The sequence below is a fragment of the Poecilia reticulata genome, chromosome 11 (assembly GCF_904066995.2).
Source record: "Poecilia reticulata chromosome 11, P_reticulata-male-v2, whole genome shotgun sequence".
Lineage (NCBI taxonomy): Eukaryota > Metazoa > Chordata > Actinopteri > Cyprinodontiformes > Poeciliidae > Poecilia > Poecilia reticulata.
In genome coordinates this window covers 10198478-10224788 of record NC_088840.1, presented here as the reverse complement: position 1 = coordinate 10224788, position 26311 = coordinate 10198478, and the positions used below count along the sequence as shown (strand labels likewise).

General features: G+C 41.5%; 5 protein-coding genes across 13 annotated transcripts in view; all 5 read right to left on the bottom strand.

Annotated features, from left to right (window-relative positions):
- The window catches only part of hoxa3a (homeobox A3a), a 33769-nt gene extending 24291 nt beyond the window's left edge, over positions 1-9478 (bottom strand). For 4 of the 9 annotated variants that reach the window (XM_081612885.1, XM_081612890.1, XM_081612891.1 and 1 more), the window contains exon 1: positions 1940-2722. The gene's annotated coding sequence lies outside the window, so the exon portion shown is untranslated. Of the gene's footprint in view, positions 1-1939; positions 2723-9126 lie in introns of those variants that run through there. The other 5 variants (XM_081612888.1, XM_081612894.1, XM_081612899.1 and 2 more) reach the window with 3 other exon arrangements.
- hoxa5a (homeobox A5a) lies at positions 3177-7878 on the bottom strand. The gene is made up of 2 exons (XM_008421645.3): positions 5030-7878; positions 3177-4333 (listed from the first exon to the last, which is right to left on the bottom strand). The coding sequence occupies exons 1-2, from the start codon at positions 5628-5630 to the stop codon at positions 4083-4085; spliced, it is 852 nt and encodes a 283-aa protein (XP_008419867.2). The 5' UTR covers positions 5631-7878; the 3' UTR covers positions 3177-4082.
- Positions 9479-10435: 957 nt separating the features above from the next.
- Positions 10436-13841, bottom strand: LOC103472192 (homeobox protein Hox-A7-like). The gene is made up of 2 exons (XM_008421639.3): positions 12111-13841; positions 10436-11165 (listed from the first exon to the last, which is right to left on the bottom strand). The coding sequence occupies exons 1-2, from the start codon at positions 12469-12471 to the stop codon at positions 10876-10878; spliced, it is 651 nt and encodes a 216-aa protein (XP_008419861.1). The 5' UTR covers positions 12472-13841; the 3' UTR covers positions 10436-10875.
- A 2380-nt stretch (positions 13842-16221) lies between these two features.
- On the bottom strand, positions 16222-19145 carry hoxa9a (homeobox A9a). Its single transcript, XM_008421640.2, has 2 exons — positions 17730-19145; positions 16222-17360 (listed from the first exon to the last, which is right to left on the bottom strand). Exons 1-2 carry the CDS (start codon positions 18253-18255, stop codon positions 17119-17121), a joined length of 768 nt encoding a protein of 255 aa, XP_008419862.1. The 5' UTR covers positions 18256-19145; the 3' UTR covers positions 16222-17118.
- A 3037-nt stretch (positions 19146-22182) lies between these two features.
- LOC145547489 (homeobox protein Hox-A10a-like) lies at positions 22183-25821 on the bottom strand. The gene is made up of 2 exons (XM_008421641.3): positions 24748-25821; positions 22183-23435 (listed from the first exon to the last, which is right to left on the bottom strand). Exons 1-2 carry the CDS (start codon positions 25616-25618, stop codon positions 23161-23163), a joined length of 1146 nt encoding a protein of 381 aa, XP_008419863.2. The 5' UTR covers positions 25619-25821; the 3' UTR covers positions 22183-23160.
- Positions 25822-26311: the final 490 nt, after the last annotated feature.

Sequence of the window (26311 nt, the reverse complement as noted above, 5' to 3'; positions counted from 1 at the left end):
TCTCTCTCTCTCTCTCTCTGCACACATCAGTCCCTCCGGTGTTGGTGCATAACCGCAGGCTTTGCACACCTTCGCTAACTTCATTTACGTGCACCGTCCTTAGGGCAACCTGGTATTGCCGAGAAGGCGTGCGCGCGTGTTTGCCTGCCGTGCATGCATGTGGAAGCGGTTTATTTCCCTCGTTTTCCTCTGCATGCAGCAGGGTGACAGTGAACTTGGCCTAAAGCGAGCTCTGCTGGTGGCTCCGAGAGGATGCAGATTCATCTTTGTGCTGAGGGGCTGACCTCCGGATGAACCCACAGCAGCGCTCCCCTTCTCTATCTTAGCCTGGCAGCGCGCTGCACATGGGGCCCTGTCGAACTGTCTCCCTTATTTGAAATATTGGCAAAGGGGAAGAGAGGGAAGGGGGGTGTTTGCTTCGGTTCCATAGATCCGCGCTCGAGGCACGTCCTGTTTGATTTTCAGTATGCCTCAAATGAAACTGGGAAGAGTATAAACAAATATATTGTTGTTGTTGTTGTTTTTAGGTCCAGTTCACGTTACGATAAAAAAATTATAAGAGAATTGAACCTATTGCAGCTTCACTTCGTATTTCTGATTTGGAAATTGATATTTTTATTTGTATATGATACAAAACAATCTTGTAGGCTTTGCACACCTTCGCTAACAAAACTTTTCCCATGACAATAGTTTATTTAAAGCTGTTTGAATTCAAAAAACAAATGAATTCGGTTCACCAAATGCGTTTTGTCAACGAATTATGTTCATTTGTGTTGCTATTTTTCTCACCTGAAAGAATGTCATATTCTGTTTTTCAACAAGGCCTCCGAAGCGTCGCAAAACTCTACTTAATCTGTCTGGTTAACTAAGAAGAGAGACACGTGTTCACCACCAATTGAATATGATGAAATATGACCAAATATATTTGGTCAAATTCAATTTCATTCTAGTTGCCAGATTTCTCAGCTGCCAACAATTTCTTACTCATGTCACACTTATTTGCACTTAAAATAAGGGGCAGACTGCCACACATTATTATTGTTAAAGCTAATAAAATAAACTAAAATGAGTCACAAAAAATATCTCTGTTTTTAACAAAAAATGTAACCGGCATTTTATTAAGACATGATTTTTTTTCGGTGGTCAAAAGTGCGAAGGCTCTTTTGACCGCCTTCGCCCTTTTTCAGACGAGACAAGAGGTCACCCCCAAAGCGAGAGTGACTCTTTTTTAGGTCAAATGAACTTTTCAACCCCGAATACACACACAAGGAAAGAAAAGCATGGTTGACACAAAACGGAATTCCTTGTTAAACGTTTCCCCCGTTGTTGCTTCTTCCTGTGTTGTGTTTACTCGACAGTGTTTACAGCCAACCCCAAAGTCCACCTCCACGCGCATCCAACATGTGGAGTGCACGTTTGCGCTCTTGCAACTTTTGCTGCTTTCCCCTCAGCGACTCTGGACCTTCACGCGCGCGCGCTCCAAAAGTCATCTGTGCAATCGCAATCCAATCACACATTGCGCATCTGCAGGCCTGCATCAGGGCTTAACTTTATCAAGCAACACCGCCCGCTCTCCTGCTGCCCTATATGGAACATTTCTGGCTGCACGGTCTGTGAGTCCTCCAATGTAATAAAACGACAAGTTTTGTGGGGGTGGAAATGGACACAGAGATAATTATCCAACATGTAAAAATGGATTATGAGTTACACCGCAGATGGAGGGGAAACAAGTTACGCAGGAAAGGAAGCAATTAAATAGCCATGAGCTGGACCCAACCCTGCGCAACATCTGCCGAGACCAGTATCCAGCACTCCACAACTGACAAATTAGTGTAATGCACTAATAGGGACGGATAGAGAGGGGAGCGAATACAATAATACGGCTGTTTAACACGGGGGTGACTGCACTCTGGCTACCGGTTAGTCTGGAGAAACTTACCCAGCGAGGCGGTCATCGTCCTGGAGAGAGAGAGAGAGAGAGAGTGTCCGGTCCACGCTGAGAGGAAAGTCCGAGCAACAGAGGCTGCAAAGAGAGAGTCAGACAAGGCTTCGCCCTCACTGCGATTATATGTTATGTGCAATATACTGTCAACTCCCCAAAACCATAAAACTTACTTTAATGGCCCACCACGTGACCGTTTATGGCCAGTGAGCCTATCTGGCCGCTCTGCCGGCTGGTTTTTTACGATCTAATTCATAGACAAAACCCCCCATTCATTTAGCACCCAAATGTCAAGAGGAGCCAGAATCGGCCCTGTAATAAAGTTTACAGCCGGGGAAAAAAGTCGAGTTAATTTGCTGGGGATTGCTCAGAAGAGTGTGCGCAAGGGAGGGGGGGACTGGTTGGCCCCCGCTTGGAGCTTGTTAGTGGAGTTCCCCCCCCCCCCCACACACACACACACCTCCCCTACCAACCCCACTTCCCATGCAACACCAGAACAAGGTGAGTAACAGCTTTCATTCAATCAGAGAACCTGTTGAATTCAACCGGATTTGGCTGAGAAAAGGCGAGGAAACTTTGATTTTTTTCGGGGGCGTGTGAGAGGGAATTGAATGTTTAGGAAGAACCAGCAGAGGCCTAGAATTAACCACACACAAAAGAAGAAGGAATCAAATGCCTTAGTGTAAACAAATGTGGTTGAAATGCAACAAGATGAAATGGCGTTCAAATGAAGATATTCACTGGTGTTTGAACCCGGTTAAAAATAAAAAAGTTATTTACCTAAAGAGACCGGCCAAATATCTAAATGCGGTCGAAAAATAAAAAGTGAAACGAGGTTATGTCTAAATATAGTTGAAAATAAAAAATAAAAAATAGACTGTATATATTTAAAGATGTCTACAAGTGGCGTTTCGTGACTAAATGCGGTCTAAGGTTTTGAGGATAAACAAGACTTTTGACTTCTTAGTTTGGACTAAATACGGATTCGGTCTATGGCCCAAGAAAATTATTTATATATATATATATATATATATATATATATATATATATATATATATATATATATATTTTTTTTTTTTTTTTTATTATTATTTTATAAATTTTTTGGCTACATAAAGAGAAAAACTAACCAACCCCAATCAGGAATAAAAACACACGTCCAGCTTTTGGAGGAAAAATATCCTCCACCAAGCGGTCCTGCGCATCACAAAGCTGAAAAAGAAACACACTTAAGTTGCCGTTTCCAGTAAAAAGTTTATTATCACGGCTATGACAGCCATCATCAACATGAGCATCGATATCATTCTTCTGATTATTGTAGCATATTTTTTTCCTCTTTCCAGTCTTTGAAAAACATTTACAAAAAAACAAAAAGCTCATCACGATGAAGTCATAAAGGTGGGGGACCTTCCACATAGAAACAGCAAGAAAAAACAGGGACGAGCACGTTTTTTGTCAACTATGCTGCGCCCAGGTGAGCAAGTCAAACATAATCTCCTGCAAAAAAAAAGAAAAAGAAAAGAAAAGAAAAACAACTTAAGAAAACAAAGCACCGCCACTGTACATACAAAGGGGCGAGACGGCACCTCTGTCCATACACGTGTGTTCACAATACAATTACGCACACAAAACGCTTATTTGCTGGTTATCGGAAGCGAGTTTTTCGTTTTTTTCTGACAAGTTGGCACAATACATGAGACAAATAAATACATACATATACAGTACATGTACAGAGAGAACTAAACACAAACCTTCTATTTAGTTAGTATTTATTAGACTGCTGTTTTGAGTGCATCACACAGATTTTTACTGGACAAGTTCAAGCTTTTGATTTTTTTTTTTATCCTTCTGAACAAGAAATAATTTAAACGTTTCTTTCTTCTTTTTTGCCCTAAATCTAAACAGAACTGTACAGAATGCATATTTTTACTCGCATACTGATTAACACGGTGAGAATATAAAGAAAATATAAGGTTAATGGGGGGTATTTACAGAAGATGAGGTGGCTCAAAGCCTCCGCCAACAAGTCTTTGCGAGAATTTGTTCTTATTTTTGTTTTTCATTTTTTGTACACTTTCAATAGTTTATTTCATTTCACTTTATTTATGAGAGAGGATGTAGGGGGGTCGGTGGGGGGCTATCAAGGCCTGTAGGCACCCCCGCCTGCGGCCGCCATGCTCATGCTCTTCAGCTTGTTGTCCTTCTTCCATTTCATTCTGCGGTTCTGAAACCAGATTTTGATCTGTCTCTCGGAGAGGCAGAGGGCATGGGCGATCTCGATCCGCCGCCTGCGGGTCAGGTACCGGTTGAAGTGGAACTCCTTCTCCAGCTCCAGGGTCTGGTACCGGGTATAGGCGGTTCGGGCTCGCTTGCCTTCCGGTCCGGACAAATCTTTGGACAGAAGCACACCAGAAAGAGAAAGAGTTTTACAGAACGTTTACATGAGTGTGTAAAGTTTGAACACATTTTTACCAAGATATGGGAGCTGTGCATCATAGAGCTGAATATTCGAGTTGGAAATTTAAAGTTTGAAACTAAATTAATTTTTTATTTTTTTCCGCTGAAAGCAAATTTGAGTGTGACTTTCTGGAATCTTTTTAACTGAATCGGATTTTAAATGTGTGTCAATGAATGTATCATAGATATATCCCTACCATGACATTTGTTGTAAAATAGCGCTGCACAAATAAGTTAAGCTGATACTGAACTGAGTTAAAAAATTAAAAAAAAAGAATTGCTAACCATCTGGACATTAATATATTCATCTACACACTTCAGAAATTAAAGTATATACACAAAATGTTTCAAAATCCAGTTTTTGTCGCTAAACAATATTTCATTCTCTGAGTAAAAGGTGAGCTTTGCTAAATGACCCTTATCTGCGTAAATCAAAGCTTTAACCAAACAGGTGAGAGGCGCAATTTGCTGCCACTTTTTTAATATCTGCGTCAGACAACACTAATATAAAATACCCAAATTTCACTCCGATTTGTTTGTAAGTTACAATACTTTCTTTTAAAAAAAACAGCACCAGCTCCTAATACAAGACATAAAATCGATAAGAGATCATTGAAGAGAGCAGTTTACCATGACTTATGTGGAGTTTTCTCATCCACGGGTATATCTGAGGCTGTGCCGAGTCGCCGGCACTCTGTGGAGTCGTCGGTGCGCTCCCCGCAGGCTTATCTTCCTCCAGAGGGGAAGCCTTGGACGCACAGTCCCGACCAAGCAACAGCGTGCCTCCCCCGTTCGAGCCTGAGCACTGGGCGCCGCTTATGGAGTTCTTCACGGCTCTGAGTTGGGGTTGCGTCTCGGCGCCCGGCGACAAGCTGGCCACCGTGGAGGAGGAGCACGGCAGAGGCTCAGGTGGAGGCGAAAGGGACGAGTTCTGGCTGCCGCCCGCGGACTGGCTGTACCTGACGGGTTCCACTGACGGGCTTGCCGCTGCCGCCGCTGTGTGCGTCGGGGAGTAGCCCGGCGTCCGCTCGCTGCCCACAAAGTGTCCGCCGCCGGTCCGCCCGACCGTCAAGTCCATTCCGTTGTAGCCATAGCCGTACCTGCTGGAATGCATGGCCGTGGAGTCCCTGTATTGCTCGTTCGCGGTATTATGCTCCCCATAATTATGTAACTGAAAGTCCGCGCCATTGGGATAGCGACCGCAGAATGAGTTCACAAAATAGGAGCTCATTTGTTGACAGTTCCACCTTTTTTGCCCGCTGCAGGTACTGCTGTTGTTTTTATGATTATTTTGGTGGAAGTAAACAGCATAAACCTGCAGCTCCTTGATTTGTGGCTCTTATGCTTTAGCGCGTCCTATTGCACCCTTGCACAATTTATGATGAATTATGGAAATGAGAGTGGGACATGGACTTGATTCTCTCTTACGTAGGCACCCAAATATGGGGTACGAGGCAGAATCACGTGCTTTTGTTGACCAGTCGTAAATCCTGCCTGGTGACCTCCAGAGGTAAACTCGTGCACGCAGGAAACACTCGGGCGGGATGGGAGGGGGCGCGCGCCTCCCCTGCCATGCGCTCTCAACTATACGAGGAGGTTTTTCTACTGTCGTGCTGCGCCATCCTCTGGCGCAACTGTTGCACTGACTGTCTGCGGCGCTTTTTTTTCCGAGGCGTGGGCTCCACAAACGGGGGTCATTCGGAGGTTAACGACCATTGCGGCAAAGAAAGAGGTCTCCCAAACAATACAACGTGACATGCTGAGAGTGCAATCTCTCCAGAGATAGTGTACAGGAATAATTCGATCAGAATCTGTTATGCACGTTGTGCCGGGAGATGGCTGTAAATAGGCCGAGTTAATAGAATAAAAGCCCATTCAGAGCAGGGCCGCGCTCTTTTGCACTTTTTCCCATATAAAAGAAACTGAACGACTTCATGGGAGAACGTACTGATGAATAAATGTTGGGAGAGGAGATTGAAGCTCAAAACATCACATACACAATATCAAATAATGCAACGGAGCCTGCCGTTCAGAGCCTTTGCAGCTTGTGCCACTTTGGCAAAATGAATACCCACACATACAGGCTTTATATGAACACAGAAATGTGGTTTATAAGCAGGTTAGAATGGGTCGATGCAAAAAATCAGGCACTTTAGAAGACGGCTATTGCATGTCTTTTTTTCTTCTTTTTTTACGCACATAATCCGACCTTATTTTTGTCTTATTTAGAGGCGACTCTTTTATCATTCTGACTTTTAAACGCTCCGTCCTCCAGCAAAGTTACTTTTTATATGTGAGTGTGAGATGTCAACTGAGACCGATGAGAGAATTACAGTTCTCTTTTTATGAGAAACTAAAGGCAACCGAGATTTGTTCTCGAACTCAGAGGAACGACGAGAGGGAGAAGACAACGCGTTGGGAAACAAATATATGAATATTTCGCAAGTAATTTGTAGTTTAAACTGAAGAAATTGTTTCTGAAATAAGACGAGAAAAAAGAAGAAAAATGACTAATTATAGCAGAAGGAAAGAAATTGGGGGTTCATTGCGTTGCACATTTATCATTTGCTGTTTTTTTTATTTGGAATTGCACAGATACGGCTAGAATTATGCATTTCTCGAAACAATGAATTTGAAGAATGGTCTCTGGAAAAAACAACAACTTTCAGCTGGAAACTTATATGCGTTCTCTCTTTTTTAACGTTTTTGCTCTTTTCAAAGCATTCCAATCACTCTGTTTAGCTTTTTGTTGTGTCACAAATGGATAAATCATCTTTAGACATTATATTATAAAGAGATGAACTATGGAATGAGGTCAGAGTCTTATGCATGAAGGCAGCAGAAGCCTCCATAAAGCAGTGCACACATGCAACGGCCAGAGCTTCCCGTTTGGCTCCCCTCACCCCCCTTTTTCTCTCTCTTTCTTTCTCTCTCTCAATTCTGGAATTTTTATGGCACCTTCGCCTCTCAGAAGCACAGACTTGTTCCCTGGTTCATGCCCTCTCTCACCCCCGGAGCGGCCATTTTTGTTTTATTTCTCCAAATGCACAAGCCCATTCTTGCGCGTTAAGAACGCAGAAACGCAATAAATGTGTTCGACTCGGTGAGTCCAGAAAGGCTCGATGCATGCTGCAGCAGTTCAGAGGACTGCACAAAGGTTGCGCACGAGCTGCTGCGCAAAGAGCGTGTTGCCGAAACTGCAATGCTACAGAAGCTGATCTATGAGTTGGGGGCCAATGACAACAAAGTTCCCACGAAACCTGTTTGAGTTGAAGCAGGGACACACCCGAGAACCACAGGGAGAGAAAAAAAATAAAGGAAAGGAGGAACGAGAGAGGCAGAGGGGCGAGAGGGGGGGCAGGGGGCATTCACAGCGACGCAGCATCACAACACGGTTGGAAGAAAACGCAGACAAACCGCTTTACAGTTGTCCTATGATGGGGACGTTTACCAAAATAAAGTAGAAAAATGAAAAATAAATAAATAAATAAAGTTATTCCTAATAATAATAATGTTTCAATGCTTTTTTACTTTTTTGGGGCGCAATCATCTTTACACAGTCGAAATAATAATTTAAAAAATGAGCGTTGTCCTTTTTTAAATGAATAATTTCAGAAATTGAATACATAAATATCTATAAATAGAAATATCTACATATATGCATGTCTGTATTACAGTCACACAATCTGTGAATGTACAAGAAAAAAATGTGCTTGGTCAAAAAAAAAACAGTTTGTAAAAGTTAACGAGCATTTTTTTTTAAATAATTTGCAAAGAGCCCTTTATTATTATTAGGGCAATGCATTAATTTTCAATATATGCATGCTCCGATATAATTACCATCTGTAATATGTGATGCACAAATGTAACAAGACAAGTTAAAAATAATGAACAAAAAATATATTGTCAGTTACTTTTTTTCCCCTCAAGCTGCACCCAGTAATTCGCTGCAAGGCAACTGAAGCGGTAAAGACTCGAATCTAGAAACGGAACTGTCTTGACGATTTGCATGCTCACACATTAAAATGCAAAAGATTTACAAGAAACAAAAGACGCAAATGTCAAGCCACGAGGGTTTTGTTGGGGCTGCACACAAATATCTGTAGCGCAGCAGCTGACACCACAAGATCGGCACAGATTCAATCCCATGATTGCACATTGATATTTTTAAGCCTGCATAATCAGAAGCAGGGTGTAACATTTTCAAGAATGAGATTGTCAAACGTCAAGCTCTGTGATGTTCTGGCTCCAAAGCCGAGATTTGCAATTTACCAGTTGCATCTTCAAAACTTGCAGTTTCACGCAGCGTAACGCGTCAATGTTTAAAATGTGCGCGCTTAGGTAAAATGCAAAACACGTTCAGAAAATAATCGCATACACAAATATAAGATTATACACAAATGTTCAGCTCTTTTGACACCAGGGCTAAAGGCACACCTTCATAACGTTTCCTAATCTTATCCACAGGAGGGCAGCAAAGAGCACGTTTTGAATCTCGCAGATCACATTTAAAGCAAAACAACAAGCAAATAAGGTCCACATGGGCAAGTCAGAACACGACGATATCACAAAATGCACGCAGTCTTTCAAGAGCCTGGACACGTATCTATTTAATATTAACATGTACCTGTCGTCAAAATTCAAACAATGCAAAGGAAAATTGAGCATTGGCATTTAACTTTGCAAATTTATAAAGACGGTTGAACATGTGCAGTCTGGGAACTTACCTTGTGACGGCCTCTGCATGTCAACAGTGCAGATCAGGGGTGGAAGGGGAAAGCCTCCAGCTGAGTCCATGGACGGAAACCGGGACTCCTGGGGGTCAGTGACGCACCAACGCTCCTTCCATTTGTCCCGCCAAGGCGTGTCAAAAGCCCAAACATATCCAATCATGCCTCAGTGTATAGCTCCTGTGTTTCGATTTAAAATAAGAGGGAAAACAAATGCTAACAATAATCTCCAAAATGGCAAAAATGAGAAAGAGTTTAACATAAGCTAGGTGACTGTTGGGAGAGTCTAGCAAGGAAGCCTGAGTCTTCTAAATGAAAGGCTGCTCTATTCCGCTATTGGAAATTATATATATATATATAAATATAAAAAAGTTCATGTTCACGGCTCGGTGACACGTGACCGAACCGTCCAGCCAATGGGAGGCCGAGTCGGCTCGTAAAGTTGAAGCGCTGTGTTGTAAATTTTCATAAACAACAACGGATTTATGGCCCGGCGCTGGGGACGGAGGGTGAGAGAGAGAAAGGGTGGGTGATGGAAAGGGGAGGAGAAAGGCTGGAGAAGGAGAAAGAGAAGAGAAGGAGGGGGGGAGTGCAGGTCGCCATCAGGCGCCATTTTACCGAGAGAGGATGAGAGGGAACGCAGAGTTCAACATCCGCAGGCAGCTAGTCTCACCTCGCATCCTCATAGTTCAAATTCTTTAACTTCACTGTTTATCTAACCTCTCACACAGAACAGACTTTAAAAATGGCCTGCACAGGTGACCGAACATGGATAACCTGCTATAGGTTCGCACTCGCTTGGACGAAAGTAGGTGAACATATGCAGACAAGTTCTCAACGTTTACACGCACACCCATGTAAATTGTAAATATATATATATATATAGGAAATATTTATTATTTCCTATAGTGTGCCAGATGTCGTAGTCCATAGTTTCTAACCTTTACTTTCCCTGTAATTATGTTCGTAATAAAAACATGTGCAAGTCGTAGCATTTTTTTTCTCAACATTTTTTATGGTCCATTACATTTTTAATGTGCATCCCATTCATTCATTTGGTAGTTGCTTGCTTTATAGTTAGCACACAGCCTAAATTTATCACAGTAGTAGCTACTAGCACATTGTCAATTACAGCTACGAACGCAACAAAAAATGCCGACTAATGCTTATCCAAGCATTTATTTATTTATTTATTTATTTATTTATTTATTTATTTATTTATTTATTTATTTATTTATTTATTTATTTTGAAGCCTTCGATTCTAGAGGTGTGTATGTTGATGGGAAGTTGAGGTAGAAACACCACTCATGTGAACATTCATATTTATTGATCAGGACACCTACATTTCCATTCAGTGATGAACTCGTATTTAATGCATACATCCGTCTCGAAAACAAGGCCCATCTATGCAGGAGGCAATGCATTTGCTATCATCAAAAGGAGTTCACATCCGTTCACTTAGAAAATATCCTGATTTAATTTCAATCTGTGAAAGCTTGATGTATAAAAATGGGAACATGTTAGGTAGTTTTCGTTCAACGGAATGTTGGTTCAGTAGTATTCAGTCACATGCATAATTTTTTTTTTCTTAGATGTGGAGCTGTTCAGTATTGAAAATGCAAGGCAGCAGAAATCACACAATCATTTCCGAAACTCAAATATGTGCACGCTTGAAAAGTGAATTAACATGTCCCTTATTTTCCCTAAACGTATATGATGATATTTAATTCTCTCTATCTCCGCCTTCAAAGTTTAGGCTCCACCGGGTCTCCGCCGCCGGGTTCTCCATCTGCGGATTCGGTCTGGATGTCGCCCTGTTTCATCTCCTCGAGGTTGGACTCTTCCTTGTGGTCCTTCTTCCACTTCATTCTGCGGTTCTGGAACCAGATTTTGATCTGTCTCTCGGAGAGGCAGAGGGCATGGGCGATCTCGATCCTCCGCCTCCGGGTCAGGTACCGGTTGAAGTGGAACTCCTTCTCCAGCTCCAGGGTCTGGTGCCGGGAATATGTCTGCCTGCCCCGCTTTCGGTTTGGATCTGCAGAGAAGGCGAAAATAATAACTTAATAATACTGTATTACAGTTTATATCATTATTATTATTGATGTTATTTTTCGGAAGCTGGCAATAAAAAACTTGTAGCTGCAGGCACAATGTGTTCAACTATGGTATTTCATTGGTGTGGTTCGTATTTTCGTATTACTTCATTTTTCCTCAACAGACACAAGTCTTTTTCTTTAGTTGTTTTGTTGTTGTTGTTGTTGTTTGTTTGTTTGTTTTTGACACTTTAACGTGGTCGTGTTGGAGTCATTTGCACATGTCTGTAACCGCTGGCGTCAAGAAGGCCTTTCCAACTTAAAGCCTATAATGGTCTTCTCACACACACACACACACACACACACACACACACACACACACACACACACACACACACACACACACACAAAAGCACGTTGCTGGATTAAAAACGAACCAGTTCTCACTGGCAAAAAAAAAGTATATATATATATATATATATATATATATATATATATATATATATATATATATAAACAAGAAACAAGGTTTCATTGTGCTCTAAATCCATCTGACGGAAATTGTGAGTCATATTGATCCTGGTTCTCAGAGAACAACACAGCCTCTGCGGTGCAGACTCAATTAGAAAGAAACTGCAGAGTATAGGGGAGCTGATTTACGCCACAGACCGGACTCTTTTACAGCCACAAAGGGGGAGAAGAGGCTGTAAGAGTAATAGGAGTGCAGAGGAAAAACCCCCAGCGGCAAGTCTCTGCCTATAGTGAACACACGGGAGCTTTGGCCAAATGAATTTATGGCTGAAGAACTCATTAGTTGCGCAATAAAAACTTTTACGATTCTTTCCATGCAACAGGAATGAGCTGGTGGGTATTAATCGAACTGCTAAGGTCCGGCGTAAGTATTATTTTTTTTATTGTCATTGTTTGGTTTTGGGGTCAGAACTTACCTGATGCCCTCATCCAAGGGTACATACGGTACTGTTTGTCCGGAGGCGAGATGAGGGGTCCCGGTCCCGGGTGACAGCAGCTCTCGCTGAACAGGCGGCCCTGATCAAGCGGGCTGCTGCAGTCCTGAGTGTGTATGTCCCGTCCCAGGCCATATCCCGAGGTAAACACAGGGTTCAGACTCTGGTAGGCTGCGTTATTGACGCTGTAAACTCCAGAGAGGGATGGCGTAAACGTGATGGCCGCAGTCCGACGGTTCTCCCCGCCAGGTCCAATGCCACAAGACGCTCGCTCGACGATCGGAATCAGAGAACTACCCGGCGCAGATTTGCAAAGGAGACTGTCCACATAATAAGAACTCATATTTTTTTTTCTCTTTTTTCACCCCCGCTCTGATTTGTTGGCCCAGAATCCTCAGTGTCGTTTTTACGAGGTAGCGTGATATATGACAGCAATACACCCTAGATTTACACCAAACCCCATTTTTACTCTGGACCAAAGAACTCAGCCATGTGACTAAGGCCCGGTTGCTCTCATCCAATCAGCAGAGGCGTGGATGTCGCGATGGCACCGGACCACGGAGCGGGATCAACACCTCACACACATAAACACGCAGAGTCGAATAAACACGCTGCAGAGAAATTCTCACAATCTAAACGATCTGGGGATGCAGTTACAGACGTAACGGTATTATGTCGCTACCCTCCTTTCTCACCAAGAGACTGGAAATAAATTATTGTTTTTATTCGTTTTAATACTTTTACCTACATCTAGTGGCATGTAACTATTCTCATAAATCCAATAATTAACGGCATTGGTATATTAGCAGTGTGACCCCTGATTTACTCCTTTTTAACTCTTTACACTAGATTAACTTTTGAAAAGTATAAATGTAACGAAATAATGGTGAAAGTGGTTTGAATCTTTTACGAGTATTTTATACGAATCGGTTAAGGGACTTAGTGATAAACTCAGTTTTATGCAAATACATCTCTATTTATGTTATGTATTAATATCACTGAAGCTAAACAGGTTATGCAACTTTAACTTTAACTATTTCGTCTATGAATTTAACACACACTTGAGTCAGATATGTAATTTATGATCATGAAAAGCTCCTTCAATTTTAAATTACAAGTAAATAGAGCCTTGTAATAAAATCTCGGTTGCTATTATTATTATTATTATTATTATTATTATTATTATTATTATTATTATTATTATTATTATTATTATTATTATTATACCCACATTGTATAATTTTATATTTATTTGACATTTTTCAAGACGCACTGCAACTACACCTGCACGTCCATCAGGATAAAAACTTTGCCAAAGGCAACTGAGGAAATATTACCAGCGCCCTTCCCGTATAATTGAATTGCAGGTATAAAAAAAATTCAAATTAAAAACAAGAACAGAAAACAAACGACTAACTTATGACTTACTTCCTTACTTATTTATTGACTAATACTATTTATTAATATGAATATTAACACATTTATAATCGATACATTTAGTCAATTCAAACGTCTTTTAAATAAACATAACACGTCATTGCTTTTCATCCTTGAAAAATATGTCAACTATTTGAAAAAGTACTATGACATGCATCTACTGTATTTATATTATTACATTATTACTGCTGCTGCTACTACCACTTCCACTGATATTAGTAGAATATCAGTAGAATATAATAATAATAATAATAATAATAATAATAATAATAATAATAATAATAATAATAATAATAATAATAATAATAATAATAATAATCAGCCTTAAAACTTTAAGCTGTTGAGGCTACTTAAAACATGGCGATGCAGTCAATAACCTCTGATCAAAAAAATATCAGGAATTATGAAACGCATTACTAAAGATAAATTAAATAGAACTACTACAGTCTGATCTGCACATTATGTAATAATTCTATTTTCCTTTTCCACCCCATCTTACTTTAATTATTTCTGTCAGGGTTCCTACTTTTTACTACCTTTAATTTAGTAACCCTTACGTTAGAATTATTAACTTTTTTTAAAACTTTATATCCTCTTTGTAAGAGCTACTGCAAAGTAAAGTACTGAGACAAGAAATACAATGGACGTCGAGGGAAACAAAATGCTAATCTGAATTTTCCACTCTATCAAAAAAACTTGGTTAAACATAAATAGATAAGTAAATAACTAAATAAATAAATAAATAAATAAATAAATAAATAAATAAATAAATGCCACCCCGTGGAAGGAAAAAAACAAAACAAATAAAAAACACCGGTAAACATGTAGACCTTCGTAGTGCGCATGAGCAGCAGTTATCCGGCGGAAGCCACATAGTTAAATCTTCACTCTGTCGCCTTTCCCCTTCTCAGGGCTGCAGGGTATGGCACCAGCTTCTGCGGTGAGACTGTAAAAAAGGTGTGAAATTATTTTCCCTGACTCTTAAAATGTTACTACAGTTTGTTCCCTCTGTGCTGCTTCGCCGGGGAGGAGCTGTTCAGACAGCAAAAACAGCAGTGACGTTGATGGAAAAGTGTCGCCACCTCCTGTCAACTTGTGGGTATTGCGGGGTGAAGGAGGCAGTTTCCAGCTGCGGCAACCTTTTCTTTTTTTCCTTTTTTAAATTTTATTTGTGGCATTACTTCAGGAATGAAAACACGTAAGAGAAGAGGGGACGTATCAGAGGTAATGTTGCGTCTCCACGGTTATGACATTTTCAGCAGCAAATGTGATTTTTCAGAACAATTTAAAGCTTGTTGCTAGCTTCGACTCCAGCGCCCCAGTTTGCTCCTCCACTCCCCTTTCGGATCAAAATAAAGAGCAGAGGGCGGAAGGTTCCCAGGTGGAAACAAAGGAGGGTTCCAAATGACCGTGAGTCCTGCGCGTTCCCTCTGTCGGATAGGAATCCAATAAAGCTGATCATTTCCGCTCGGCCTTTTGTCACAGATCCCAATCACACAGAAAGAGAAGAGGGTGGGGGGGGAGAGAAGCAAATGGGTGCCATTCTGGAAACGGTCTAATTGTGTCTGGACGGCCATAAAGCCATTAAAACTGGAATGCCAGACAGTGTATAGCAGAGCAGTTGCTTTTATTACGCTGTCTCTGGCCGAGTCTTTGAAGTTTGGGTCCATCTGCGTCCACCCCAAACGCGTCACAACACCACTCCTGTTGGACTCGATTGAGTCTTAGAAGGAAATCCAGTCAATACTTTTTGTTGTTGTTGTTTCTGCAGAGTCCGTGAGAGCTTGTTCCATCAGAACATGTTGATTGAAAAAGAAATATTGGATTATTTTCCGAAGTGCGTGTGTGCCAAACGCTTTCTCGAACATGCGAGGGACTTGAACCAGCGCCGCCATTAGAACATCCACATTTATAATCTACAAGCAGTAAGATATGCTTCACTGGGGGGGAAACATGTAACTGAGAAATAATCATATTTGTGTTATAATTAACTGTAGTAAACAAAGAAACGTCTAAAACTGATCGGGTCTGTTTACAAAGCCCTGCTGTAATGCTTGTCATATCTGTGCTGAGCTGGACACAAACACACCCGGGCTGCTTTCTTCTGAGCTTTCAGCAGTCGAAGATCTCAGTGTCTCTTCTTTTAGTGTGCGTGAGCGCGTGCGCGTCCCCTCTCGCCTCGTAGCGCTTTGCACCCCATAAAAGGTTATAGCCGTAATTGTCTTTTATGGCTGTATACAGCTAACAACATCCTCTGCCAAGACGCAACTCTTTCCCCAATACACACTCACTCACACACACACCTATACAGACGCGCAACCCCCCCTGCCCCCCCCCCCCACACACACACACACACACTCGCACCAGTAGATGCATTGTAATTACTGTGCGTTTGTGTGTAAAAACTGTCCAAATAACTTAACTTGAAATAAGTAAATAAGTGAATGAATGAATGAATGAATGAATGAATGAATGAATGAATGAATGAATAAATAAATAAATAAATAAATAAATAAATAAATAAATAAATAAATAAATAAATGCATTTTAAACAATATATTTTCTACATGCACTCTTATTTGTGGGCACCTTTTACGCACGGCAAACTAGGCTTGACAAAAACACAATCGTAAAATGAAAGTCCGATGACCAACGCTTTCGAGATATAATTTGTTTTATTTAATAAATAATACAAATTACATATATGAACCAAACGTCTGACGGTCAAAAGACCGTGCGAGGTATTCAATGGATAGCCTACAGTGTTTCCTTTTCTCTCTCTAACAAACATGGTGTCCCTTAAGGTGTCCCTTAATTGGAAATGTCACTCCCTGAAATTCAGTCAGACGTGTTTTTGTTTTTGTTTGTTTTTGTTTTTTACAGTGATGCCAGCATATCTATATGATCCAAAGTAAAAAAAAAACAAAACATATTGTAGGTAGTTGAACGATATAGGTAGTCGATGATAGTAACTATACCTGTGATAAGATCTATTAGGAATTTCTAAGAGATCTGAGCGGCTTGTGTATCAATGCGAACTGTTTTCCCCACTACGGTTTTTAAAGTTAGTATCAAATTCACGGCCATCTGTCAATGTTCTATTACTTATGGAGAAAAGACAGTAAAATTAACACAGTTTTCTTTCATAAACTATACGTTTAGACAACAAATATAACTAAACAAAACAGACACACACACACACACACACACACACACACACACGCGCACACACACACACACACATTTGGCTAGAAACATCCATACACAAACAAGCACAATTAAAAGGAGCAGGCCAACTAATTTAACACTTTAACGAGGTATTAATTCAAATCAACAAAGCAATAAAAAACGAAACAAAACAATGGGCACTGCCAGAATTGTGCAATTTAAAGGTAGTAGCATCAAACTAATCTCCGACATGCTTTTTTTTTCTTTTACAAGACAAATAATTCTATAAGATGTTATATAGTACAATAAGACAAGGGAGTTTTAAAAACAAATGTCCTGCTGATCTGCTCACAGCCTAGATATCCTGTGTGAATCTGCGCGTAATTCAGTCGTCTTTCGGCGCGCCGTCCTTGTTAAACTTCTTCATCTTCATTCTGCGGTTCTGGAACCAGATTTTGACCTGTCTCTCGGTGAGGTTCAGCAGTCGAGCCACCTCGTACCTGCGGTCCCGGGTCAGGTAGGTGTTAAAGAGGAACTCCTTCTCCAGCTCCAGGATCTGGTGCTTGGTGTAAGGGCAGCGTTTTTTTCTCGTGGCGCTCGCGTGGAGCCAGTTGGACACAGGGTTATCTAGGAAGAATTTGGGTAGGGGAGGGGGGAAGATCAAGTACTGGTTCTATTTTCAGGAACATTTCAAAATTGATGTTATGAATAATAATAATAATAATAATAATAATAATAATAATAATAATAATAATAATAATAATAATAATAATGGATCAGTAACATATGTGAAAGTGAAAGACGCTTCGTGTCTAAATACAGCTGTCCCCCTTTCTGCACTCTCAAACATTTGATACTGCAACGTGAGCCCCTCACAGCCCTCCGTACGGTAATGGCACGTTCAGAATGCCAACTGACATCATGCACCTCGCACCTCGTGGCTTTTATGCGTAAAAATAGCTGAAACATAAAAGAGCGCAGAGCGGGCTAACTTACTTGGGTCCAGGCCCGGTTTGTCCTCGCTCTCTGCGCCCAGTTCCCCTCCCTGCGCGGATAGCTCGTCCTTCTCTCCGGGTGACGGTGTCGCCACCGTGCCGTTGGCGTAATCGGAGAGCAGCAGCGCCGTGTGAGATCCAGGCGGCGTACCCAGACCCTCCGGTTTGATAGCATAGTGATGGTGACTCGGCGGTAATCCAGTCATTGACACGGGCTCAAGAAGCCAAGACTGGTAGCGGCCGTCCGTCTCCGCGCCCATCGGGCCTTGCGGATGCCCGTAGTGGTGATAAACAGAGGAGACGGCGCCTGGGAACTGAGCCGGGACGTGGTTCCATGACGGCGCGAAAACGGGGGCTTTGGACGGGAAGCCGCAAGTTCCGAGCTCACTGTGGTCAACCACAGGGGCGGGCTGTCTGGCGTGCTGAACACCGACACCGGAGGGGTACCTCGGGGTGGAGAGCTCCTCGCTTTCAGGCAGGATAAGGGAATCGACGTAGTAGCTCGTGAGTGCTCCGGACGTCGACATGGCAGGGAAATTAGACCGATTTCACATGTACGCAGTCATACAACAGATACATGCAAAGTAAAACAAAAAGCACACATTCCCCAAAAGCGCGCACACACACACACAAATGCACGCGCAGCAAAGCGCAGCCTCACAAAATAACAATGTGGAGAAATCAAGTAGCAACTTGGCCCCATGCACGGAGAACTACAGTGGGGAAAGTAATGGGGAGCCACGGCACGATGCCATTGGGCGGCCGAGACACGTGATCATAAAGCCGAACAATAAAAGATAAATCAATCCCTGCAGTCATTAAATACTCAGCCTGCGCGACTATAACAAGCACTGTTTTTTATAAATGATCAAGATTTGAACATCTGCGCGGAGTGAGATTTAAAAGAAATATATATGAATGAAAAACAGAGACAAGAGTCAACAACAGCACTGCTACTTACAGCCATTCAAATCCCTTCCTTGGTTTATCCAAAACGATACAATATGTATTTGGAAGCCTCATTTTACGAGTTACTTTATTGGACACGTAAGCGCCCCGCCGCTGTCGCTCGCCAAAACACATTTAAAAACACCCGCGTATTAAAGAGGAACTTTGCAACTCGAGGATTGAAGCAATGCGAGGATAAATTACGACCAAAACACACTGCGTCCTGTTTTTATTTTTGCTCCGAAGGCTGAAGGGAAACATAATCCAATGTGCGTCATTTTCCATTGTTGGAGTCTCCGAAATCGCTGAATGAAGTACAGATTTTGTGCTGCTTTTGTTATTTTCTGATGCAAGATGTATATTCGGTTTGAGCGGTTTCATTATTATTATTATTATTATTATTATTATTATTATTATTATTATTATTATTATTATTATTATTATTATTATTATTATTATTGTTGTTGTTGATGTTGTCGTCGTCAAAGCTACTTGTCTATATTTCTGTCATTTATTTTGCATTAGTAGTTTCATCATTATATCATTAGGGACACTCTTTATTATATAGCTTATAAATTGTGGGTTATTTTGGCAACAGCAACAAAGAAAGATTTTTTTTTAGGTGAGTTTATTTACAAAATAAAATAACTGCATAAATGCGAAACGAGGCTGTGCTATACTTTTCTAAATGATCCCTTGGTTAACGGGCTGTTAAAGTATATTACACAACTAACTTTCTCTGCGTTTCATCGTCTATATATATATATATATATATATATATATATATATATATATATATATTCCTTTTTAATTATTATTATTTTAAATAAAGAAAGAAAATTAAGACTGAATTGAAGACAGGCGACAGGAAAGTAATAAAAGTGTAGTTTTTGTGCAATGCACGATTTATTTTTATTTATTTAAGAAATAAATAAAATAAAAAAAGACATTTAAAAAAAAACATTTTGTCAGATGTAACATTTAGTTGGAAAAAAATTACAGTGTAATTTCGGTGTTCTTAAAATCATAATATGAAGCGATAAATTAGCAATGATAATAAGTAAATACATTAAGTAAGACTTGTATTTAAACTGCATGCAATAATACTGACTAAATTAGCCGACTCACGTCATGTGGCACAGGATCAAAAACCCAGTTTGTATCGTCTTTTCATATATATCTCCACGTAAGAGATTAATGGTAAATCGCAGTTTGCTTAACTCGACGTCCTTTACTATTTACACCGCCGTTATCACTTGCGCTGCCCTTGCATGTTGGTTTCATCGCCACCATTAACAAACGAACTCCTAATACCTGCCAGCAGCCCAAGACTCGGTGTAACATTACGCTCAAAATAGTACTAAAATGAACCTTAACTGTAGTCCATACTTTTTACCCTTCAATAAAAAAATCGCGACAAAATTAGGTTGTATTTTAAATGTGGTTCGTGAAAGTTTTAGTTTATAAAATGCTGAAGCACCTAAGACAAAATTAAATATGCGGGAATATTGTGCCAGACTTAAGAAACACGCAAATATAATTAAATTACCATGTGGAAATATCTTATGACATTCCTAAACTCTTAAATATACAAAATATATTCAAATATTTAATAGCTCAATTTATGCAATGGACTATTACTGAATGTATAAAATGATTTTCTTCATAATTGTGAATATATTAAGCGTAAAAGCAAACAAAACAGCACCAACTCGCTTTTAAGAAAATAAAAAACAAGAAAAAAAGAAGGATGATTGAGTTTATGCGTGTCCATTTTCTAATAGTCTAGCTCTAATGTAGTACCATGGGGTCTTAGAAGCTGCCACTTTGGGTTTTGCTGCACGACTCTGGTGTTTTATTTCATGCAAGCATATAAACAGTCTGGCCAACACCCTTACAAGGCCACAGGGAATCCAAGCCGTGCGGATTTTCTGCATTCTGCACAGCGTACAGAAGAGGATGTGGGAAAGGAACGACTCCGAGGTGTCTAGAATGCACAATCTGATTTCCCATCACCTCTCTGGTTATACTTGCACAGTATCCAAGCAGCAGACATCAAACAAACCGAGCGAGGAAGGAAAGGAGGATGAGACGGAGCGGCTGCAGTGCGTCTATTTGTTCACTGAAACCTCGAATGGACAAACAAGAATGGACAAACACCTTTGCAGCAGGAAAAGACGCCACCACGCCAATGGCTGTCAGGGCTGTAAAAGCTTTTAAATCAGGGTGTCTTTTTCAACCCCCGCGGTTTACCGCAGGGGCTATTCACTTCTTTTGCTTCTGCAGATAACAGCCTGTCTGGCGGATCTGAAAATCGCCATAAAGCCCCCCATTCCTCCTCCTTTAGTGTTTGGAGCCACTATTGCGCAGAGGAAGCATCCGGTCTCATTGCCCGCGGAGGTCGCTGTTGCCCCATTCACCTTCCCCTTCCCCTCCACTGCTGCAGTGGTCGTAACCGAGGCCTTGTCTGGCGTGTCTGCGTCACTATTAATAGCGGAAAACGCTGTAATGCTTTATCCCAAATCCAGCACGCAAACTGCGTCGGAGTTTCGGTCACAGATATTCAACCCCAGTCCGGCTTGTCGTGTATTTAGCGAGATTGGAGGGAAAGCAAGAAAAAAATATTGGACACAAAGACTGAAAGCAACCAGCCCAGCCCCTCCCCGATTTATTACCGAGCCATCCAAACACCTATACATATTGAGAAAGAAAAAAAAAAAAGTCCCACCATCTTTATTTCTCCAAGCTGCCTTCCGCTTGGTCTCGAGGTTTGGAACTGGGGCAATTAAGACAGTTTCATGTTGCAGAGTTAAGAAATGGACCCCAACAACATGAAACTACCTAAACCACTCGCCAGTCGATCCGGGGCCTCAAGTGGAATACAATCGGCCGGTTTGTAATGCGCCGTGGTGGTCGCTTCCGTCATCATGCTTCAAAAAAAAAAAAAAAAAAAAAAAAAGCACAGCATCTCGCTATAAGACAGCATTCTACAAACTACATGTGTAGATAAGCCACCGAGACAATGCGCAGAACAACAACAACAAAAACAAAAATGAGGCAGAATCACAAAGGCGATGGACTCACCAGAATCCTCGGTCTGTTTATCCCATTAATTCCCGGATTGAAGCGTATAGAAACAGTTTATCCACAGTGTCTTCGGATTACTAATAGCCTGTGAGACGGGCCTCCTCTCCGTGCGACAGGCTCTCTCACAACTGAAGCAGCTCTTCGAGGAGAGGGAGAAAGCTCATATACCAGCCAGTCATAAAACTCTACAATAGCCGGCTGGGCATGCAGCAGGACGGCTTATACAGCCTAATATCTTAATTATTTCCGATGGTCTCAGAAACGGTCCTTTCTCAACAAAACAAAAGGATCTCCAGAGTTAGGAAGTCTGTTTGATTTTAAACGTTGACTATTTAATCAGTTTTTCTTTTTTACCCCTGTACTAACAAGCAAAACATATTGAAATCAACTTTGCAAAAATTCAAGCTGCTAGTCCTGAGTCCGAGCTGATAATTTATTAGGCATTACACAAAAAGAAAAACACATCTGTACACAGAAATATACAACAAAAAATATTCCTCCTTCACACTGCTTTTGTTCTCAGCGTGAACAAAGTTACAATTTACACATTTAACTCGAACGTGTAGAGGCAGCCCACGTCTCATGGAACATCACATTCTGATTGATTTTTCAGCCTTGGAGATTCCCTTATTCAAAAGTGAATTTGTGTGGAAATCTTATGCACAACTCCAGGAATTAATGAGAATATTTTCCAAATTTAAACAGCGGCTCATTTGGGAATTTAAACCTAATAATTTGCAAACATTTTTGTCAAGAAATAGAGTGTGTGTGTGTGTGTGTGTGTGTGTGTGTGTGTGTGTGTGTGTGTGTGTGTGTGTGTGTGTGTGTGTGTGTGTGTGTGTGTGTGGGGGGGTGCGTGTGTGTGTGTGGGGGTGCACGCGTGTGCGTGCGTGTGTGTGTAGGTGTGGGGGTGGGGGTTGGGGTGAGTGTGTGTGTAGGTGTGTGTGTGTGTGTGTGTGTGTGTGTGTGCGTGCGTGCGCGTGTGTGTGCGTGTGTGTGTGTGTGTGTGTGTGTGTGTGTGTGTGTGTGTGTGTGTGTGTGTGTGCGTGTGTGTGTGTGTGCGTGCGTGCGTGCGTAGGGGTGTGTCGGGGTAGTGAAGTGTATTCAACTGCACTGATTCTTTCCTACAACAGATGTAACAATACAAAAACATGAGAAACAGTCACAGCTAAAACATCCATAGATTTGTTTTTTTTTGTTTTTTATTTTTGTTTTTTATTTTCGCTTTCTTTTCTCTTTTTTTTCTTTTTTTCAGAAGGTCAGATACGATGATGGGCAACTAGAGAAGGTTGAATCTCTCAGGGAAATGAGACTTTGAGCATGGAGTTGAGGAATTCGGAGGATAGCTTGTCAATAAATTCATCTAAACTTGTTGTTCCCATTTGAGTCGTTGTTTATCATGAAAATCCATAGTTGGAGGTGAGCTCCCGGATCCTATTCTCCCGCGTCATTTTCTTAAGCTTCATCCTGCGGTTCTGGAACCATATCTTGACCTGTCTGTCCGTCAGGTGGACGCTCTTGCTGATCTCTAGGCGGCGCTCTCGGGTCAGGTACATGTTGAAGAGGAACTCCTTCTCCAGTTCCAGCGTCTGGTGTTTGGTGTACGGGCAGCGTTTCTTTCGGCCACTTTTCGCTGTCAGCCAGTTGGCCGTGTTTTCGCTTTTTATGTCTCCTAGAAGGATGGCAGATAAATAGTTTGTTTTTTTGCTTTGTTTTGTTTTTAAGCAGTGAGGATCATGAATGCAAGAGCAAAGCAGCTTAAGCACATGTGATTATGAAGCACACAACAGCAAACATAAAAATTTAATCTTACTCAGACGTGTTTTGTATATTTCAAAGAATATAATTTTCCTCTCTAAACAGTGGGAGTCCATCTGTGTGTTCTAAGCCCAGAAATTTTTTTTAAGTTTTATTCATAAAGCCTTCAAAAAAATTTGAAAAAATGTGGTCACCCTAATCGCCTTTTAATGATATTTATACATAAACAGACGCCTTTACGTGACTTTACGTTACTCAGACGTCGTGTAATATCTTCCATACTAATTCGACCAAAAATATGAGGAAAAAACGGATACATTTTTAGCAAGACTGAGATTATAGTTTTGCCTGTTGGCACAGTTGGTCCCTTCAAACAACAAGGCGATATTATTCCAGTTTCTTCTCACGTCTCATTTTTCAACCAATTGTTTTCTTTCTATTGTTTAGATCAGCTAAGGAGAGCTAGATTATTTTTCCCCCTATGCCTGTTCAGCAAATCTGTGCCCGGGGGATAATAGCTATAAACACATTTTAAAGGACGGCTGTAATAATGAACATGTCTGGAGAAGAAAAATGACAAACGCACCAAAACATGTGCCACGAATTAAAGCACGTTAAAGTTCAAATTTACAAATCTGAATGGTGATTGAACATTTAAATAATTAATTAATTTAAAAAAGTGTCTCCTCTGCCACTTTTCTCAACCGTGAAATAATGTCACGTTTTTTTTTTGGTTTGTTTGTTTGTTTGTTTTTTTTTCCCTTTTGACAGCTATTATCTATAAAAAACGTTTACGACAATTACGCATAAATGCAAAGTATATCTACAATGATGTTTTGGAGTAAAAATCTTAGAAAATGCTACCTAGTGCCAAAAATGCGTGTAGGCCTGTGCGCCAGTTTCCACGGCGGTCTATCACTGAAAATATCTCTAATCCTGAAATTTTAGAAGTTATCTCATTTGATCGTTTGAAATTTGATAGCTAAGTGAAGCCTAGCTCATAAGCTGTAAGTTTGGGGTTTTGACGCATAATAATAACAATAATAGTAATTCTAAAACCGTCTTGGTGGAATACTTTGTGAATGCCATGTTTACAAACACGTGCCTCCACGTCTGACTGTAGTCCAAACCGCAGCACAAGACATGACAGGTGCCAGTAAAAAGCTTCAGTCTACCTGTTTGCCACCAAAACAAGGCTGACCACACCTAAGTCCCGCAATGATTACCTTTATTGGCCTTTGTTGCTCTCTCCTTGTCATTCTCCTCCACCTCCTCTGCAGAGGAGGCTTCGCCGTCCGAGGAGTCGCGCCCCTCCTCGGTGCCCGACGCAGCTTGAGGCGGCGGATCTGTTGTTTCCACCGCGTCCTTCCCCTTCTTCTCCGCCGTAGCTGGGACAGACGCAGAGGTTGGTGGCGGCGAGTGGAAGCGAGCGTGATCGGCGGGGTGCTGCAGGCCAAAATGAGAATGGGAAGGGGAAGGGTTCGACTGGGGGCCGTTGTTGGCGCTGTAAAGTTTATGAGAATGTGCGTGCGTCTGAGACAAGCGGAAGAAGCCCGGCACAGGCACCGACCCCCCGCCGCCCCCAACTCCACCACCACCGCCGCCGCCATCGGTGACTGTGCAAGAAGAAGTCAATCTTGAATATGTGAGGTCTTCGGCGGTGGACGCTTTGGGACACTTGGGCTGCTCGTACAGGCAGTAGGTGCTCTCTTCCTTGATGTTCTGCGGGAACGTGCACGGTGAGACCTGGGGACCCACAGAGTGCTCTTGGTCCATACGACATGACCTCTGCGCGTCCATCCACATCTCCATGCTGGACATGTATGCACCTGAGGTGGACACCACATTCTGGGGACCGACCTCGCTCCGTTTAGTCATACCTGGGAAGTATCCATAGTTGTGTAGTCCGTAAGGCACTTCTGCTGCGGTGCTGTGCGGCACGCACACAGCACTCCCGGCATAGTGACCCCCGCCGCTCTCGGTGCGGGCGCTGATCAGGGAGTCCACTAAAAATGCGTTTCCAGACGGGCTGTCCGAACATGACATTATTGTAGTGTATTTTGGCGAAGGGAGAAGATAGCCCTTTCTGGCTGACATTTCTTGTGCAAAACATGCTGGATATGATTAGAGGCACCCCCCTCACCGCCGAGAGGACTGTAAAACCAATGAAAACGCAGGAAGAAGGGACAGTCCCCTCCCACTTTCAGGCTACGTAGGAGTCGAACAGAAATCCATCATGGAGCTCAAGCAGAAAAAGAAGCGGGCAGAGCAGAATGTTTCCACACCTCGTCTTAATGCACCAACCTGTGCAAAAGAGACTATAAGTCCAACAGTGCACATGGTTGTAATAGACATATTTATTTGTTTAAATGAGAACATATCTAAAAAATAAAATAAAATAAAAAAAAACATTTCCAAGTGTTTCAAGTATTGTAGCAATACAAGCAGATCAAATATTTAAAAAAAAAACCTCAACAATCAGAGCAAGATTTATTTGGATCCTCACAAAACTCCATTTTTAAAAGTGACAATAGCTAATTTTGGGGGTGAGTGGGACCCCTAAACTAAAACCAAAATAAACTCAAAATTGGTTTAACATTCACTAACATGAGGCTTTACAGGCTCTGCGTAAAGATGGAAAGTAATTTTAAACTGCATAGCTTCTGTGATCCTCCAAAAAAAAGACATAACACAAAAAGCAGCGGGTATCCCTGGCAATAAAGTCTTTAATAAGATTGCAGACAGGAGTCGCCTTTGGCAGAGTGACCTTTTATCTGTTGAATCTTCGAG